At 36.3% G+C, this 20,657-nt stretch overlaps 2 protein-coding genes across 10 annotated transcripts in view; one reads left to right on the forward strand and one right to left on the reverse strand.

The window, feature by feature from the left end:
- RCHY1 (ring finger and CHY zinc finger domain containing 1) overlaps window positions 1-7,037 on the reverse strand; it is a 19,857-nt gene extending 12,820 nt beyond the window's left edge. For 2 of the 5 annotated variants that reach the window (XM_053922427.2, XM_024579482.4), the window contains exons 1-3: window positions 6,710-7,026; window positions 1,998-2,117; window positions 1,633-1,748 (exon numbers count right to left, since the gene is read on the reverse strand). In XM_053922427.2, coding sequence (XP_053778402.1) covers window positions 1,633-1,748; window positions 1,998-2,117; window positions 6,710-6,799 — 326 coding nt within the window. In that variant the 5' untranslated portion in view covers window positions 6,800-7,026. Of the gene's footprint in view, window positions 1-1,632; window positions 1,749-1,997; window positions 2,118-6,709 lie in introns of those variants that run through there. The other 3 variants (XM_053922429.2, XM_053922428.2, XM_053922430.1) reach the window with 3 other exon arrangements.
- On the forward strand, window positions 6,893-20,442 carry THAP6 (THAP domain containing 6). Of its 5 annotated transcripts, none has more exons than XM_053922431.2 (6): window positions 6,962-7,026; window positions 7,384-7,486; window positions 7,940-8,087; window positions 9,225-9,432; window positions 11,765-11,890; window positions 17,611-20,442. In XM_053922431.2, exons 4-6 carry the CDS (start codon window positions 9,268-9,270, stop codon window positions 17,863-17,865), a joined length of 546 nt encoding a protein of 181 aa, XP_053778406.1. In that variant the 5' UTR covers window positions 6,962-7,026; window positions 7,384-7,486; window positions 7,940-8,087; window positions 9,225-9,267; the 3' UTR covers window positions 17,866-20,442. The 5 variants fall into 5 exon arrangements, with proteins under 5 accessions (XP_024435232.1, XP_024435239.1, XP_053778406.1 ...); XM_045185171.3 differs by having other exon boundaries at window positions 7,940-8,042; XM_024579464.4 differs by lacking the exon at window positions 7,384-7,486 and having other exon boundaries at window positions 6,893-7,026; window positions 7,940-8,042.
- Window positions 20,443-20,657: the final 215 nt, after the last annotated feature.

Here is a 20,657-nt window from a genome sequence, read left to right on the forward strand (position 1 = left end):
AATATATAGGTTAATATAAGAGTACTGACTGTTCCAAACAATGTCTTATAGAGTTTAAAATACACATAGATTAAAGTACATGACAACAATAGCACGTAAATCCTCTCAGTGTTTAAGGTTCTTGCAATGTCTGGGAAATGATAAACGTATTACATGAGTAAGCCAAGGATATATATTATAATTTTAAAATTAAACACTGAGATTAATGGAAGAATGTGTAACTAATAAGTTTACAGAGAATAAAAATAAAATAGAAAAGGCTGATTAATACAAAAGAAGGTAAGAAAGGACAGGAAAAAAGACAAATATGCAGATATTTTGGCAACAGAAAATACTAAAATTGTAAACTGAAATAAGTATAATTATATTAATAAATGAACTAAATAGTTTAATTAAAAAATCAATCTTTATCAAACTCAATAAAAACAAAAAACTCTATTATATTCTGCTTACAAGATCCACAGCTTAAATGTTAATATAAGAAAATGTTTCAAAATAAAAAACAAAAAATCATATACAAGCAAAAACTAATTAAAAGAAAGTTGATACAGTGGATCTTAAGGCAAAAATTTATCAAAAGAAAGTTGATATAGATACACTGGACCTTAAGGCAGGGAACATTACTAAAGATAAAAACAGACACGTAATAATAAATAGGTCAATCATAAAGGAAAATATAGCAATTCTATGTAAGCACCCAATAATATTGCCTTAAAATATATAAAACAAAACACAAAAGAATATGTACAAAAAGTCAGAGGGGAGTGGTTACCTTAGGGGAGAGTGATGACTTAGGGCAAAAGGAAGTCTACTAAAGTATTATGAATATTCTATTTTTTATCTGGGTGGTGGTTAAAAGAGTGTGTTCATAAGCAAACTCATAATGCTGTTTATGATTTCTGCATCTTTCAGTATGTTTGTTATCCTTCCTTAAAAACAAACTATAAAACAAAAACAAGGAAGTGATCTAAAATATTCAAAACAGTCATTATCTCAATGGGAATAAAGAGAAAGGGCTGACATAGAACACTAGGAGTATCAACAATATTAGTAACATTTTATTTCTTAAACTGAGTGGTTTTGTTTATTACTATACTTCAAAACACATATACATCACATATATGCTTCCGTATAATTCTAACATATACTTCAGGATTTTTTAGAAAGAAAAAAATTCCTATATACCAACATGTCAACAGTAGCTTGTCAATGAGTGATTGTATTGTAAGCTCTTTTTTCTTCTAGTGTTCCATATTTTCTGATTTTTATCAAAACTTTTGATAATCTTTTTAAAAACTAATCTTAAAAAGGAAAAATTCTCCCTAATTTTCTACAATTACCTGCAACACTTCATATACAAGCATATTTTATACCCCACTTAAAGTGTTAAATAGTCACATAATAGTTGGTGGGCTAATTAAGTGATTATTACAAAAAACTATGAAGAAATTTTTTTTATCTTGATTGTACTGGTAGTAACATATAGATATTAGTCAAATTTACTGAACTGGACACTTAAAATGCATGAATTTTATTAGATGTAAATTACATTCCATTAAAGTTGATTTTTAAAAACTATTATTGTCCAGATACATCAGAAGTAATTAGGAAGGAACATTTTACATACAGTACCTACAAATTCCACAGTTTTCACAATGGTACTGCTTCTTGTCTTTGTCAAACAGATGGCATATACTGCAGTAATATTCTCCAAACAATGTGCTACATTCTTCACAAGTCTGCTGGGCCTAAAAAAGAGGTACATATAATTAAAAATTGGGATAAATTTACCAAAACACTTTAAATTACTATTCGAATATCCAGAATTTATGCTAAAGGATATGCAGTTTTATTTTAACCAGTTTTTAAACCTTTTAAATCAAAGGTATTGCCTACTTTGTGAGTTTTCTTACTTGACAATACATGATTGAATTTTTAAAGCACTTCAGTAAAAATTTTTAAAAAATAAAGAAAATAGAAATGTGGTAAAATCTTACATGTTGAATTTTTTCACAGTTTATGCACTGCACTTCCTTTACTTTAAAGCGATCTAGCTGATGATCTTCCTTGTTATCGTGACACAACCGGCAACTATACAACTTGTCACAGCAAGGTGCCTAATGACCAGGGGGGAAAGAGTTAAAAGAAGCAAGAGAAGACAAGTTGGCAATGCAAAATGAAATCTTCTTCCTCTTCCTCCTGGAACAAGGTCAAAGATTGCAACCAATGGATTTGTTAGGTAAGCTGATCCTAAGCTTAACATTTCACTATTTCTTGGTATATTTTAACTATTCTCTTCAGTATCTATATGTCTGTATGAAGTTGAACACAACCTTGTCCTTAAAAGACAAAATAATCATGATGAATAGAAATCCCTAGACTAAAAAACTAATCCTGCAACACCCTGAATGCATTCTTAGCCTAAATTAGCCTAAATTCTTAGCAAGCCACCAACTTCTTCTTATAGATACTTCCAGATAAATTCATTTACTTACTTTCAATCCCTAAACATTAAATAGTGTAAAGATTGTATTTTAGTACACTTGTGTTTATTGATCATTAACTATATGCCTGACGTTTTAGAGGATGCAATATATGTAAGAAATAGTCCTTGTTTTGGAGAGTGGCAAAGACTGCCAGTTGTCCACCAAAATTTGTTCCCTCCTTCCTCCTGGGCACATGACTGCCCAGCTACACTACAGTTCCCAGCCTCCCTTGCTATTAGTTGTGGCCAAAGGACTAAGTTCTTACCAACAGAATATGAGCAGAAGATTTCAGTGCCATTCCTGGGTGTGAATATTAAGAAACTAGGCATGACTCTTCCTTCATGCTCCCTTTTCCCTTTCCATAAGATGAGACCTAGACATGGCAGTAACCCAGCTGACGACTATATGCCCTAAAACATGGCAAAATATAATGGAAAAAACTGTTCCTGGAGTGACCACTGACCTTGGAATTGAAATGGAAAGAAATAAACTCATTGTTCTTTAACCCACCTCACTGTAGAGACTTTCTGTTATAGCATTGTTGCCTTACCCTAACTAGTACATTAAGAAGTTTCCAGGATACTAGGCTAACCCAATACTCTCAGTGCACTGTGACCTTTTAGCTCCACTCATTTCTGAAGACTTCCTATGCCATGACTTTCCATAATATAGAGCTCCACTCTTTGAAGACTTTTAACACTCGACTGGCCGCCTTTCTCTCCAACACTTTCTTGTCCTAAACCTTAGTGATATGCACGTCCACAACGATAATCCTTCCAATACCATGAACTTTCAATTCCTTGACTTTCTCACTTCTCATGGCCTTGTCCTCGAACCTGCTCAGCCACATATGCTCAGTCACACTCTGTAACAGTGGTTTGCCAACATTTTGGTCTTAGGACCCTTTTACACTCTTAAAAATTGAGTGTCCCACAGAGCTTTTATGTGAATTGTATCTATTGACACCATACTATAAATTAAAACTGACAGGTTTTTAAAATATTTATTACTTTTAAAAATAATAGTAACAAATCCACTACATCTTAACATAAATAACATTTTAATGAAAAGTTAGTTATATTCCCCCCCCAAAATAGCTGGATTCTCAGTTCTGCTTCTATATTCAATGAGTTTTGGTTGAAGTATATGAAGAAATTTTGGACTCACACAAATATGTAGTTGGAAAGGGACTACTTTAATAGCCTTTTCAGAGAATTATAGATACTATTCTCTGATACTACACCAAAACTCAAAACAACTCTTACAAATGGCTGATTGCAACATGGATTCTGACATCACATTAGTAAACTTTCCCCCCTGTTACATTAAAACCCACTGACCTATCTTCAACTTTGAATGTATCTTTTGCTCATGCACTGATCATTTGGAAGGTATCAGTTCACCAAATTATGTAGGTCTTCCATATGTTCACATATTTAACATGCAATATCAAAAAATCACATTTGTTAATATCACTACCCACCTCATCAGAAAATTATTTAGGTATTGGGAAGTATATGAGCTCACAGGATCTGAGACAAAATTCTACTTTGTACATGAAAACTCAAATTTTATCACTGTTGGTTGTCTTCCTTGTAATGACAGTCTCACTTCTCTTTTTGAGAAAATGTCCTCCAAATGCTCAAGCCTGAATAACCACAGTTCAAGTAAAAATATGCTGTACTATGAAAAATGCAAATAGATCATTCGTAATTCAAATGCACAACAGCTTTTCCTCACACTAAACTACCTAACTTCAGTTTGCAGAAGTGACTGATGAAAACATTCCATTTCATCAAACATGTGAAAAGACGTATTCAAGGGGTAAGATTTTATAAAATCAGCAATTCTACTGCTTTAACTGTATCAATGACATTCTTAAGTGAACCTGGCTTATTTTATTTTGTTTGTTTTTAACTATAGGTGTAGCACAGCTCAGTGCCACACTGCCTTACTTCCTGTGTAGTGCCAGAAGCTTTAATCATTATTTTTCCACATACTAAAAATAAAAAAAACAAATAATGCCTTAGTATCATTATCAGAAAGTAGTCTTGACTTTGAGGATCCCCAAAAAGGGCCTCAGAAATAACCAGGGGTCCATTCACCACACTTCCAGAACAAGAACTGAATACTATTTGTAACTTAATTTCAAGCATGGACTTTTCTAAACATCTAACTCATTCGTCCTTCCTTTGCACACACCCTAGTTCCTTCTCTCTTCCTCCACATACTCCCCTAGAATACCTAGAATCTCAACTGGTTAAATCCAAGTCTCTCCTACTTAACTTACATAGGAACAGCTGAACACAGCTAAAGAAAAAGCACCACAATACTGACTTGTCTCACTTTACAGTCATAACCACTAAAAAAAACAGTGAGCTCTTATTACCATGTTTCCCTAGTTACTCTCTTTCTTCCAGAGTCTAGGACCCATCTTTAAACCTCAAACACCTCTTCCTCCCTCTTTACAATCTGCTAATGACCTTGCTTAGTTCACTATGAAAACTATAGAAATAACGGAATATCCTCCCACAGATTCTATCACCCTACTTATAAATATTCCTCATACTCTATCTCCCCCCCCTGTTAAAGAACCAACAGTCCATGTTATTATTTAAGGCTAACTCCTCCTCTTGTACACTGAATTCCATATTCTCTTTGGATACTCAAGGACAGTGCTCCGACAGCTTCCCTCTCCCTTCTGCATTATAATCCTCACTTTATTGGGTTATTTCCAAAAATATATCAACTTGCTGCAATAACTCCCATCTTAAAGGGGGAAAAAAATCCCATAAACCCACATTTCCCAGCAACCACAGTTTCATAGTTTTGTTCTTTTACAACAACACTCCAAGAGTTGTCTATAAAGACTGTTACCAGTTCCACTATTCCCATCCTCTCCTGAATCCACACCTCTCAGGTTTATCCCAGTATCTCCACAGGATCACAGTTACCTCCTCCTTGATAAATTTAAAGGTCAATTTTTACTGCTTAACTTACTCAAACAGCATCCCTTGATTCAGCTGATCACTTCTTCCTAAAAACTCTTCACTTGGCCTTGGTATTTAAGGAAGAAGGCGAGAAAAGACGAAAAAGCATTTGACACTCAGGACTCAGTATCTTAGTACTATACACAGTATGAAACACAGATACAGTATCTGCATGGTTTCTTGGGGTTTGGAGAGAAGACCAAGATGTTGAATTCAGTTTTAGATTTCAAGCTGGAAAGAGTAACAGAACTCAGTGGAAATGAAATCATAAGGATAGTATTCAATTCTTTACACAACATTTGGTGAATGACCAACTTTCAAAGAGCTCATTCAGTGCAGTAGAGGAATATTCACCAAACTATGGCCTGCGAAAAGGCTTCAGGTTGTCCTTAAAAGCCTCATAGTTCTTATGAATCAGGAACTTCTATTACCCGCATTTTTCATATGGGGCACTTAAAGGGTACTTTGCTCAAAATCACTGCGCTACTATGGAGCAGAGCTAAGATTTCACTGTACGGCTGTGGGACTCCGAATCTCAAGCTTTCTAAGCAAAATCCTTAAACTGTTTCTTGCACGAACAATCAGTAAACTTGAATTGGATGGGTGCCAATTTTAAAAAGTTTAAGTTGACTAGGAATTTTTCTCAAAGTAAACAGCAAAAATAACAATATATGCAGGCCAGGCACTGTCCTATCCATAATTTCCTACTTACTGGCAATTACATGATTGCCTTACTATTTCACACATACATTTTCTACTTGGCAGGTGTGCGCATACTCATTGAAATGAAGCTGGCAAGCCGTAAAACTTATCTACTACAGGTGCTGAAATCATATGCCGAGTCTGTACTTGTTCATCCCTTTTCCATTATTTCATCACAGCCCTGAAAGGGATCCTGGGGAAAAGAAAGCACAGGCCCAAGGCTGCCTCAGTCTACTCCCAACAGCAAGAAACTAGATAAATAAACCCACTCATAAAATTATCATTGTGCAACGCAGGCTCTTCCCAAGCGAGAAGGGCTGTGCTTGCAAACTACAAAACATGAGGTACGGTAGAGTCTGTGGACGCCTTGCCAAGCACGTTCTCTGCAGCAGGAACCCAGCTCGAGGTGGAGAACGTTGCGTGACAAACAGCCTTGTCTCAAATTAAGCCCAAACCTAACCCCTTCGCCCACCCCGCCCCCAGCCCGGCCCGGCGGAAGCTCGTAGAGGAAGAGCCCAATGAAGTCGTCACCTTCAGGAGACATCCTCTGTCATAATGCTCGCAGCCCCGCCGCCCTTTCTCTGGGCCTCCGGCGCCATCTTCCCGCACCAAGGCCGCCATCTCCTCTACCTCCCCTTACACTCCGAGGACCCTTCTCCTAGGAGAAAAACTACGCACAGAGAAGCAGTGCCGCCCTAGCACACCCCCTCCCGGAGACAGCTGCCACCAGAGTCAATATGGCGACTGAGCACGTGACCCGGGGCAATCGGATTTCCGGTTGACGGGACGGAAGCGAAGGAAGACGCAATCTCTGCCGTCGTTGTTACTCTTTGCCTTCGCTGCTAACGGTAATAACTCTTAGGTTGCCTCTTCTTCCCCCACCCCATGGCTTCCCGCCCGAACTCTAGGTGTGGTTGGGGCGAGGAGGACAGGTGCGGAGATACCCGGCGACCTCCGGGGAAGGGCCCCTCGCCCGCTGCGTCCGTACTATTGACAAGGCGGCCCCTCCCTCTCTCCCTGGGGGAGCGCGGCGCCTCGAGAAAGGGGCGGAGCTCGGCCCGCCTCCGGGCTGCGAGTGCTTGTCGGGCACCCACGCACTAATCAGTGCCTGGGGCTGCGTTCTTCCTTTCGTCCTCCCGTACCTCTGTACTTTTTCTTCATTCCTTCAAAATATGTATTAACATTTGCTATGTTCCCGTCACCAGCTAGGTCGTGGGGACAAACTGAGGAAGAACACGCCCCACCGAGCCCTCAGGGAACTTACAGACTGGTTGGGGAGAAAGACCTCAGGGAATATCTGAAATAAATGTAAGATCACAACTTTGAGAAGTGCTAGAATGAAGTGTGTGATCTACGAGAGCAGATGCCAGAGGGGATCTGATTTAATCTGGGAGTCAAGGAAGGTTTCCCCGGGAAAGCAACGTGGGCTGAAAGTTGAGGATGGGTTAGAATGCCAGGAGTTAAGTGTTCTAAAACCCTGTGGAGAGGGGACGTGGAAAGAAGCAGTGGAAAGGAATTGTGCAAACAACCCTGTGGAATTGAAATCATATGCTTCAGCACGTGCATAGCTAAATATGACTCGCCTTATTAAAGAGCCAAGTCCCTGGAAATTTTTATGAGCAAAGCTGCAGGTGTGGGAGGAAAATTTTTGCCTTTGGCTTTCTAGCATGATTTCGCTTTACCTAAAATGTACTGAGAAAGGTAAATGTGCTCCCCTTAGCTTTGAAGTTACTAACGCTGGACATTTTAATTTTCTTTCAGTTCTGTTATGAGTTGCTAAAATCATGGTGAAATGTTGCTCGGCGATTGGATGTGCTTCTCGCTGTTTGCCAAATTCCAAATTAAAAGGACTGACATTTCACGTGTAAGATTTTGCTGAAGTTAAGCCAAGTACTTTAAAAAGCAAAAAGTCAGTTTTACTTAAAATTTCCGTTTTGAATTTTAGTTCCCAAGTTCTTTTTAAATAACCTTTTTAGTTAAATTTGAAGTGACAGTCATACCTTTACATTTTTATAATGTAGTTTAAAGGTTTAAATTACCTGCCAAGATATCGGACTGGTTAACAAAAATCTCATCAAAGTCATGTTTGCTAGCATTACTTTGCACTTTAACATACGTACAAAGAAATTCAGTGTTGTTTATATGTGGTTTATAATCTGAATGAAGGATCTTTGCCCAAATATATTGTCCTTTAAGTTTAGAAACAGATCAAGTTTAGGCCGCAGAGAGAAAATATAAATTACAAGTTCAGACCAATAATTCTCTAGCTGTATTGCACATAAATCAAGATTATTCTAATTTAGTATTTTAGTCATTCTTCTGACAGTATAGGAGGAAGGAGCAATAAAATTTAATAATTATTCATTTGCTAAAGGTTTATTTTCCTGCTTTTGTGCCAGGCACTGTGCCATGGGCTAGAGAAAAATCTAGTAAGTACTCTGCTTGGTATGAGGAAATCAAAAGTGAATATGTGTCCTCTACCTTATTCTGGAAAGGATTTGAACCAGGTTAGAAAATTAGAAAAGGTATAAGGTTTTTGGCCTCTAGATCTCAAAATAGTTCTGCTCTCAGGAAGGCCAAACTGCAGGTGTTCCCGGCATTCGTTCACTAAGCACTTACACACCTATTGTGTATTAAATGCTCTGCCGAGCAACTTTGGGATGCTGACAGAATAAAAGTACCAGGGTCTCTGTTTGGGGGTAAATTCTGGATATCACTTCAGATAGGAAAAGGCCCAAGTGATGTTCTTAACCATCTATGGATGAAGACAAACCTTCAGTTGTGGATATTACTATAAAGTATTAAATATCCTTTGAAACTTTTTTATAACATGAGAAAAATCTAAATGGGGGTCATTAATCTACAGTATGATTGGTAGAAAAATCTATTAAAACTGAAAGTTATGAAAGCATGGATCTTGATGGTTTCCGTAATATTCCCCAAGAGTAATAACAAACTAGTTAAGGAATTAATTTTGTCACAGCCTTAATTCAAAAATAATATCAATAGTATTTAATTTTAAAATACTTTCTGTATTTTTTTCTAGATTCCCCACAGATGAAAATGTCAAAAGAAAATGGGTATTAGCAATGAAAAGACTTGATGTGAATGCTGCAGGCATTTGGGAGCCTAAAAAAGGAGATGTGTTATGTTCAAGGCACTTTAAGAAGACAGATTTTGACAGAAGTGCTCCAAATATTAAACTGAAACCTGGAGTCGTACCTTCTATCTTTGATTCCCCTTCTCACTTTCAGGTTTGTTTATGGAATACTGCTTACCATCGTTACTCACTCTTTATGGTACTGTTGAAGAAGCTTTACCATACTTGCTTCGAAATCCTTAAGTTTTTAAATATGTAAACTGCTGCTTCACACTTCGTAATATGTGGTAGGAGGATTTTACCAGTAATATTTTATCTGAAATATTTGTACATTACTAAGGTTTGGTAAGTGGACTGACCCTAGGAGTTAGCATAACTCAAGATTTGTATCTGAAACACAAAGGAACATCAGAGGGTTGAAGTAAAGTTCCAGGTTGACGGTCCTCCTCACGCTTGAGCAAAAGTCAAGAGCAGAGCCTCCATCAGGACCAAAGTATACTTTTAGAGCCACATACATTCAGACTTAAACCTAGGTAGGATGAAAGGAAGAAAACCAACATGTGATAAGAACAGGAGAATGTGAGGAGCTAAGAGGTCAGAAAAAGAGAGTAACAGGATTGGGTAAGTAAATCTAGTTGAATTCTGTTTTTTCTGTTATATTAGTGCCATGGGCTGGCTGCCTCCTCAGTACCTTTCTTGACTTCATATACCTGGAAGTGTATTTGCTTCCAAAAACTTTAAACTGACTGATTTCAATGTGGAAAGTTTCATTACAACAGCAGGGAAAGGTGTCCCCTTCCTGGCTGCTAGAAGCAAGGGAGGTCGTCCACAAGTGCGAGCCCGTGCGGTCGGTCACTTTCTGCAGTTGTTCCTACTGTGGCACCTGAGTCGTCAAGTAGGGACTGCCTCACTTTCTTTCATATTAGTCAAAGTGCAGTATCTTGTGCAATTTTCTCTGAAGGTTTTTCCCTGCAGTAAGGCATCATCTGTAATGTTAAGAGGACCTTAAGAAATGTGGGCCTAATAAATCAAATAATGCCTAACTTTCAAAAACTATTTCCTAATCACATAATCTAGAAATAATGCAGTTAACACTCTGGGGGGGGTATATTTTCAGTCATTTATACATGTATGTTTGTGTATATCCTATTTCTTACTGGCTTCTGTTTATTTTTTTAAAAAGAAATCACTTATTGTGTGCCAGTCATCATTCTAAGCACTTTACATACAATAGTCATTCATTTAGTCCTAACAACAATCATATGAGATAAATACTATTATTCTCATTTTACCACTTGACGAAACTGAGGGCCACAGAACGGGAATAGGTCACACAGCTATTGAAAAGGCAGAGACTAGAATTGAACCCAGGTATTTTGGCTCCAGAGTGCACTCTTAACTGCTGTTTCCCATGATATTAAATACAGACTGGGGCAAAAGTAGGTATACAGTTGTTCCTGTGGAAAATAATACAAGGATAAACTGTTTCACACACTAACAACTGTAAACCTACATTTTCCCTACCCTGTATTTTTTCACAACAGTGGCTTTCAACTCTTAGCCTCCATAAGACTTATCCAGAAGCTTGTTTCAATGCAGAATCCTTTGCCTCCTTTCACAGAATTTGATTCAATAAATTTGTGTTAGAGCCTAGGTATCTGCACCTTAAAACGAGCACCCCACATGATTGTGTTGCAGATCTGCAGACCAAGGTTTAAGAGAATACTTATATAGAACATCAATTTTTTAAACTAAAACTTACATTTAAGTATAACATATACAGAAAAGTGCACACATCATAAGTGTGTATACACGCACACACGTATATATATCAGTGAATTTTCACAAAATGAACACTCTAATGTAACTCCCCTCAGACCAGGCTATAGAATGTTTCAAGTGCCCCAGAAGCCTCCCTCAGGCTCCTTCCCAACCCTGCACCCACAAAGGCAACTGCTGTCACTCAGTGATGTACATGGAGTCACACAGTGTATACTCTGGCTTCTTCAGCTCAACATTTTGTTTGTGTGATTCATCCACATTGTAGCATGTGATAGTAGTCCATTTATTTTCTTTGGACTATAATAGTCCATTTTATAAATAAATTATAATTTCCCCATTCAACTACAAACATGTTGGTCCATGTCTTTTGATGCACTTATGTACACTTTTTTGAAGAGTATATGCGCACTTCTGTTGAATGTGGGATTTCTGTGTCCCAGGGATGTGTATGTAAATCACTGCCATAGGATGTAACTTCCCTCATTATCACTCCTTTTTTTAGGAAAATTTGTGTTTCTAGATGAACTTTAGAGTAATTTTGGGGAAGTTCCTTTAAAATAATTTCAGTGCAATATAAAATTTGCTGACTTTTAACAGCAGTTTCCATCAAAAGATATGTATTAATTTTACTATAGTTAGGAAGGAATGAAAACTTTAAAAGGACAGAACTCTCTACCATAATTGTTATTAACAATTCTCAACAGGAGAAAAGAGAAAAACTTCACTGTAAAAAAAACTTCACCCTCAAGACCCTTCCAGTCACAAACTACAACTGCCAGCTTGTCGGTGCTTCCTCATGTATTGAAGAATTTCAATCCCAGTTCATTTTTGTGAGTAAAATTACTTACTGAGCTGATGTTGGTATTTATAAATTTGTCCTCTCCATTAGTATTAAACCTTTTGAAATCTTATCAAAAAATTAGGTGTTTGAGATTTTTTTTTAATCTGTACTATCCAAAAATAATAGTGTTTCCCTGGGCCATTATAATGCAATAATAATATAGAGGGAGTTAATCCTTCAGTTACATATCTAGTTCAGATGATGCTTTCACAAGGATATTTCAACCAAGAAATTACAGTAATTACTTCCTCCCCTTAGGTACTATATTTTTATATGGAAATATCTAACTGAAAAAACAGTTATATCTTTAGGTTTTAAAGAACAGCCATACACATGCAGAGCAGTTAAGCTTGTTCATCTTACTGTCTGTTCCTATTAGAACCAGGCCTGGAGTCCAAATCTCTTTTACTACCTCGATTACTATAGCTTTATAATAATTCTTTAAATCAGGTCATCTTCCAACTTTGTTCTTTTTCAAAGTCACTTTGGACATTCTGTGTTCTTTGCATCTTATTTTATGAATTTTAGAACCACTTTATAAATGTCTACCAAAAAGCCTGCTAGAATTTTGACTGGGATCGTGTTGCATCTACAGATCCATTCGGGAAGAATCATCATCTTCATAAGACTAATTTAAGTCTTTTCAATCCATCAACTGATTACCTCTCTTCATTTATTTAGGTTTTTAACTTTTCTCAGCAATGTTTTTTAGCTTTCAGTGGACAGATCTTTCACTTCATTTTTATAAATGCTATTGTTTTATTTACTGCTACTGTATGGAAATACAGTCGATTTTTATATATTGATATGGTATCTGGAAAACTTGCCAAACTCACATGTTAATTATCAAGGCTTTTTATAGAAGCTATCATACTTTCTACATCACAGCATATGTCATTAAAAAGTTTTAATTCTTTCTTTAAATATGAATAACTGTCATTTCTTTTTCTTACTTTGTTGTACTGCCTTGAACCAAGGGCTATGCCAAATAGAATTACAAAGACCTACTCTTTGTGCCTTGCTCCTATTTTATTTTTAATTTTTCTTTATTGATTTTTAGAAAGAGAGAGAAACATCGATTTGTTGTTCCACTTAGGCATTCATTGGTTGATTCTTGTATGTGCCCTGACCAGGGGTCAAACCTGCTACGTTGGCAGTAACACAGATGCTCCAGCCATCTGAGCTACTTGCCCACAGCTTCATGCTTTGCTCCTAATTTTAGGAAGAAAACATTCAGTCTTTTACTATTAAAGACATTAATATGATATTAACTATAGTTTTTTGTATATGCTCTTTATCAAGTTGAGAACATGCCCTTCTATTCCTAGTTTGCTGAGAGTTTTTATCAGAAAATAACGTTAATTTTGTCAAATGATTTTTTTGTATCTCTTGAGAGATCATATTGTTTTTCTTTTTAGGTTGTTAATATGTTTAGTTACATCAATTGATTTTTCAATGTTAAACCAGACTTACATTCCTGGAATAAACCCTACTTCTTAATGATGCACTGTCTTGTATATATTATTGGATTTGATGTATTGAAATTTTGTTTAGAATATTTTCTTGTATGTTCAAGAGTGATATTGGCCTGTAGTTTTCTTTCCTTTTAGTGTTTTTGTCTGGTTTCAGTGTGAGAACAATGCTGAACTCAAAAGAATGAGTTAGAAAATATTGCCTCCCTTTTTGATTTTCTTGAAGAGTTTGTATAGAATTGGAATTATTTCTTCTATAAGTATATGTTAGAATTCCCTAGCAAAGCTATCTAGGCCTGGAATTTTCTTTGTGGAAAAGATTTTTTGGTAGCTTGTATTTTCTAAGACATTCCTTCATTTTATGTCAGTTGTCATGTTTATTAGCTTAAAATTGTTCATATTTCCTTATTATCCTTTTAATATCTATAAGATCTGTAGGGATATCATCTTATTTCTGATACTGGTAATTTGTTTCTATTCTCTTATTGTTGATCAGTCTGCCTAGAGAGTTATCCATTTTATTGATTATGTCAAATAACTAGCTTTCATTTCCTCACTTTTTTTGTTGTCTTTTTTTACTTTACTGATCTCCACTCATCTGTGTAATTTCATTTCTGCTTATTTCAGTAAAATTTTGTCATCTTTCTAGCATCTTTAGATGGAAGCTGAGGTCACTGATTTGAGGCTTCTTCCTTTCTGATATTGGTATTTAGTGATATTAATTTTTCCCTAACTATTGCTTTAGCAGCATTCCACAAATTAAATGTTATATTTTCATTTTTATTTAGTTTAAAATACTTCCAAATTGAATTTTGATTTGTTCTTTGACCCATGTGTTTAGAAGTTTGCTGTGTAGCTTTCAAATATTGGAGAATTTTTGAGATATGTTATTAATTTCTAATTCTGTTGTGGTCAGAGACTATACATTGCATGGTTTGAATGCCTTTAAATTTTTTGAGGCCGATAGCCCAGAATATGGTCTATCTTGGCAAATGTTCTCTGTGCATTTGCAAAGAATGTATGTTCTGCTCATGTTAGCTGAAATGTTTTATAAATGTCAGTGTGATCGGAAGTATTTGATAATGTTCAAATCTTCACCATTACTAAATTTCTACTTGTTCTATTATTGAGAGAGGTGTTTAATCTTCTAGTATAATTACAGATTTGTCTAATTCTTGCAGTTGTCAGTATTTGCTCCTTACATTGTACAACATTGTTATTAGGTACTAAATATTTAGTATTATTATGTCTTGATAAATTAATCCCTTAATTATTGAGAAATGACCTTCTTTATTCATGGTGATATCCTTTGTCTGAATCTACATTGTCTGATCGTAATATACCCACTGTAGCTCTGTTTTTATTAGTGTTATCATAGTATATCATTTCCCACTCCTTTACTTTCAACCCATTTGTGTCTTTTTACCTTTGAAGTACATTTTTTGTAGGCAGCATATGCTTTTGGGTCTTGAATTTTTTAATCTAATCTGATCATTTCTGCCTTTTGATTGGTTTTTTTAAACCCTTTACACTTAATGTGATTATTGATATGGTTTGGTTTAGGAATCTTGCTAACAAGTAATCTGTAATCTTAGTTGTTCCCTATTTTTTCTATTTATATTCTTTGTTCCCATTCTCTTCTTTTTCTGTTTTTTATTGAGGGGGGGATTATTTTAACTCTTTTAGGATTCCATTGTATCCCCCCTCCTTTTTATTTTTACTCATTAGCTATAACTGTTTTATTTCAATAGTTGCTTTTAGGTCTATAGTACCCATCTTTAATTTGTCACAGGCTATATGATAAGTGATATTAAGCTACTTAACATTTAGCATAAGAATCTTACAATAATATACTTTTATTTCTCCAACCTTTGTGCTATTGCTTGTCATACATTTCACTTTTACATATACTGTGAACCCCACACTACATTATTATTACTTTTGTTTAAACAGTAAATTATCTTCTATGTTACCCACGTAGTAGCCATTGCCAAGGCTTTTTATTCCTTTGTTTAAATCTGTATCATTGTCTGTCTTTAACATTTCTTATAGTGCTGGTGATAAATTCTTTCAGTTTCTATGTGTCTTCAAAAAGTCATCATTTAGTCTTTATTTTTGAAACATATTTACACTAGATATCAAATTCCAGGTTGACAGTTTTGGAGTTCATTGATTTTAGCTCTTTAAAGATGTTGCTACTCTGTATTCTCACAAATATTGTTTCTAATGACAACTTTCTGTCATACTTATCTTTATCCTCCTTACCTACATTTCTTTTTTTCTTTGCTTTTAAGAATTTTTCTTTTTCAGTGTTTTTGAATAATTTGATTATGATGTACCTTGTTCTAGTTTTCTACACATTTCTTGTGCTTGGGATTTGTTAAGCTGCTTTATCTGTGGGTTTATAGTGTTTATCACACTTAGAAAATTTTTGGCTGTGATTTCTTCAAATATTTACCTCAACTTTTCTTCCTTCTCCTTTGGGGAATCTAGTTACATGTACATTAGGCTGTTTGAAGCTGTGCCACCACTTACTGATTGTCTGTTCATTTTTTTTAACTACTCCCTTTTCTCTCTGTGGTCCATTCTGGACAGTTGCTCTTGCTGTATCTTCACCTTCAGTAGTCTTGTCTTCTGAAATGTCTAATCTGCTGTTAATTCCCTCCAAAATATTTTTCACCTCACACATTAGTTTTTATTTCTAGATGTTGTTTGATTTTTTTGTATATCTTTCATGTCTCTACTTAACTTTTGAACATACAGAATACAGTTTTAATAACTTTCTCAATTCCCTTGCCTACGAATTCTAATACATGCATCAATTCTGGGTTGGTTTCTATTGATTGGTTGTATCGTATTGTCGCTCATATTTTCCTGCTTCTTTGATGCCTGGGAAGTTTTGTGTGCCTCACATTGTGGATTTTACTTAGGTGGGTGCTGGATAGTTTTGGGTCCTGTATTCTTGACTTTGTTCTGGGTTAAGTTATTTGGAAACAGTCTGATTTTCAGGTTTAACTTTGGTAGGCAGGGACCCGAACAGTACTCAGATGTTTTTGTTCTCCACTACTGAGGCAAGACCCTTCTGTATACTCCGTGCCCCGTGAATCTTGAAGCTTTCTCATCCGGCTGGTGGGAGTGTGGCTACGCCCTGTGAGCACAGTGCACTCCTAATCTTTTTTGGTCGTTCACTCTTCAGCCTTGAACAGTTTTCCACTCACATGCTCGGATCTCACTCAGAGTAGTATTGTGGGGGGCGAGGGGGAGCTTCTGCGAATCTCCAGAGTTCTCTCTGTGCAGATCTCTCCTCTCTAGTTCTTTGTCCTGTGAACTGTAGCTACCTTAGTCTCCCTGGATGCATTGCACTGTACTTTCAACTCCATTCACCAAGCTCTGCCTGTGTTCCCCCTCCCTGCCCAGAGACCTACAGTCTCTCTCAAGGGAGTGGGCCACAGCAGGCAGGCAGAGGGTCATCTCTTTGTTTCCCATCTCTCCAACGTCGCTTCCTTCCTTGCCAGCTGTTCATTATCTCACAACGTTGTTTAGGTGGGAGTCGCTCCAATCTCTGTCATTCTGGCTGGAAGTGAAAGTCCTCACTAATTTTAATATTAAATAAAAAGCTTTTCAAAATTATTATATAGTACCTTTATAAATGTCAATGTTATTTTCCCTATTTTCAAATTTAAAAAGGTATACCCAGCAAACATAAGCATAATCATAATAAATATTGAGAGAACAAATTATCTCTTCAAAAATTCAAGGCCACAGTCCTCTCTAAACCTGTAACACCCAGCCTGAGGATCTGCTTCAGTCAGTGCTCCTTCCTTTATAAAGTCAAATATTCATCAAAATAAAGTAACTCATTTATAAGTTTAAGAATGGAAGTTTGCTTTATAGATAAAACTTAAACTGAGCAGCCCCACACTTAGGGAACGAAAGCTGTGTAGTCATTGTGAGTATCACGGTGTTCACAAGCAGATACCTACCTCTGAAGGAGAAGTGCATCCCACGCAAGGATTCCACACTCCTCACGTCTGCCTAGGCTTAGTCCAAAGAAAGAGGCCCCGGCACCTGAAACCCAGCTGCCGCCCTCATCCTCTCCTTCTGTTCTTTAAACCTCTTACTGTCACCAACTTGGAGATCTTCTCTAAGCACAGTAAATAGAGAAACAGCTAAGCCTAGTTATAAGCTTTTCGGCACTTGTCTGTCTGGTTTACTAACTTGGTGTTTATGTTTTTAGGAGCATAGCTACAGTGTAATGGACAGTCCAAAGAAACTTAAGCACAAATTAGATCATGTGATCAGCGAGCTAGAGGATACCAAGAAAAGTCTGCGGAATGTTCTAGACCGAGAGAAACGTTTCCAAAAATCATTGAGGAAGACAATCAGGGAATTAAAGGATGAATGTCTCATCAGCCAAGACACAGCAAATAGACTGGAAGCTTTCTGTTGGGAGCACTGTCAGGAGAGCATAGAACGAGACTATATTTCATGAAATAATCTTGTGTTATGTTCTGCCTAAAGTTGACATTGGTACAGGTTTTTAGAAAGTAATTCTTATTTATCATCATTAAAGAATATCCATCATTTAGAGTGCTTCTTTGGATCCTCTGCAGCATTATGCATTATAGTTGTTATCCAAAGTCTTTTTTGCAGACATGCAGAAATATGTGCTAGTTATCATGTTTTTGTGTGGCTTATGACAATTATGTTTTTATAGATCTAAACTAGTGCCAGGTCACTATTGTAAGGTGTTAAAAGATCAAGAAAATTTCTCAGGACTAAGGAAGTCATTATCAAGTCAGCCATGGTAAGCTGTAGCAGTAGGAACTGAACACTTCTTCAGCAGCATCAGATTTTTTACTTCAAAAGAATTCTTTCATTATTATTTGCTTAGGTACTCTTTATGGTAAATACGTTGAATTTTACTTTTTTTGAATTGTACTTTAAATGCATCCTACTTCATGTATAACAGTGTCAATCTTGAATCCAATCCAAGGTGCTTTTGTTACCAGTAATAGCAAAAATACAAGACACCCCCTGGTACTGATCCTGAGAACGCATATGGTGCAGATCTTTTGGCTTTTAGTGTTGCCCAGGGACAAGCTCAGTTTTGCAGTTTAGTACACTATTCTTCCTCACCAGGAGCACTCTGACGTCAACCTGCATAGCTTTAAATTTTTTTAGAAAGGGTGATAGGTCTGATTTTTTAAATAGCTGGTTATTCGGACACTTTTGAACATTTGGTTTTCTGACTTATTTCATTTCAAAATATTTAAAGATATATCTTCAAAATCTGAATGCCAGATGAATACTTTTAATGCTGCTTTGTATTTTACAGAAAGTATTGTAATATTGCTGACATTTTTAAAAATACAATATATAGAAGAAACCATTAAAAATAATGATGTGGCTCTTCCTGTTGAAATAGGGATTGTAGAAAGGGGTACACTATTTTTCTTTAACTAGGAGAGTAGATTACCATCCAAGAACTTTTATTTAGCAAAATATGTAAGAAAAACAGCAGCTTTAGAATAGTTTCTTACTGAACATACAGCTAATAACTCAGCAATTTTCTGATTGAGCCAAGTGTCAGAAATTTGGGGTTTTTTTCCCTCAATTTCTTAGAAAAAGTAACTGAAATTAAGAGTCATAAATACTGTGGATTAGAACAAAATTTACTAGCCCAAAGTCAAATTCTGCTTTGAAGCATATGTACATATATGAGTCTCATTCAGACACCTATGCTATAGTAGTTAGAATTTGAGTATCACTTGTTTCAGTGTGTGAACTAGCAATGAACTGCATTTTGTGCTAAAATGTTTATTATACTTTCATTTGTGTTATATTAATATCAGTAAGCATACATGGTCACTTGAATTTTTTATATTTAAGAATTTTTTGTTTTAATGCATGTGATGTTTTTATGTAGGATTCCAAACCTTCCCTCTAAATGGGGTTGTACCCACATTTGAGAGATCAGCATTATGCTAACAGATCACTGAGGTCATATGTTTGTACTATCTTAAAAAGAACTCATTAGCTACCCATTATTTATTTTAGTTATTTAATTTTGAATTCATAGTGGACACTCTAAATAGGAAATTTGGGTAGGACCTTAGGTTTTATGGATATTTTGTGATAGAGGTGGAAAATTTTTCCCTCACTCTATTTCTTTGAGTATAAAAATTAAGGTCAAAGGACAGGACTTTTTAATGGAGAAAAGTAACAGGATAGATCCAGACAGTGTGTCCAAATCCTAGCTCTCTACAGGTTGCTTAGAGTGAATCAAGCCTGGGAGACCTTTGCGAACGTCAAGCCCCAGCTTCTGCCACTCTCACAGTTGCCAGTCACTTTTACTACTTGTGTTACAGTGATTGCAGCCCTTGTGTTCTTTTTCACTGGTCTCAGTGTCCCTGAGAGAGAGAGAACCGTGGGGAAAGTACCGGTATCCTCAGTGACCGGGAGCTACCCATTTGCTCTTTACTTGCATGGAGAAATGATAGCCAGTAGACACAGAACACAACAAACAAGGTCCTCCCCACCTGCTGCTCCAAACATTTAACTTGAACACCGTGTGTACCTCAGTCCACCATTCCCAGAGAACACTTCTTAGCTTGGCGTGGCACTGTGCTGTGCAGAGCAAAGCCAGTCACCTCCCCCCCACCCCCGTCCAGAGGTTCCAACCTAAGGGTTTCACTTTGCTTTAAAGCTTGGCGTGGCCTCTGGATTCTGGAACAAACCAATACACCAGTTCAGCCTCAGCACCAAATCAGGTACGAAGGACCTGACATTTTTCTCCGTGTCAAGTTTAAGTCTTTAGACTTTGGTTGCTAAAGACAGTCACAGTTGTATCACACTCTGTAATTTGAGGAAAGATGTATTAAAATATATAGTTTTAATAAAAAGATAAAGTTTGGGGATAACTGTCAGAATAACAAAAATGAATTAAAAAATAAAAAATATTAAAAAGCAAAAACAAATCAAACATTAAAAAAGAAAATTATTATAGAAATAATTGGGGGTGAAGAATCCATTACATGTTTAAAAAATAAAATATTTTCTTAAGTAATGTGCTCTGTGTGGTTTTTATACATTTAGTTATTCAGTAAAATAAACAGAAAAAGCAAGAGTTTATATACAATGGTTTTGCTTTAATTTTTTCCCTCCACCTGGTTTTGCTTTAATTTTTTCCCTCCACCAAGATCTCTAATACCATAGAGGCTGCTAGGTTAGCCGTCCCGCGTGGCAGGCCCACTTCCCCCACCACGTGGACCTACCACAGAG

The sequence above is a fragment of the Desmodus rotundus genome, chromosome 4 (assembly GCF_022682495.2).
Source record: "Desmodus rotundus isolate HL8 chromosome 4, HLdesRot8A.1, whole genome shotgun sequence".
Taxonomy (NCBI): Eukaryota; Metazoa; Chordata; class Mammalia; order Chiroptera; family Phyllostomidae; genus Desmodus; species Desmodus rotundus.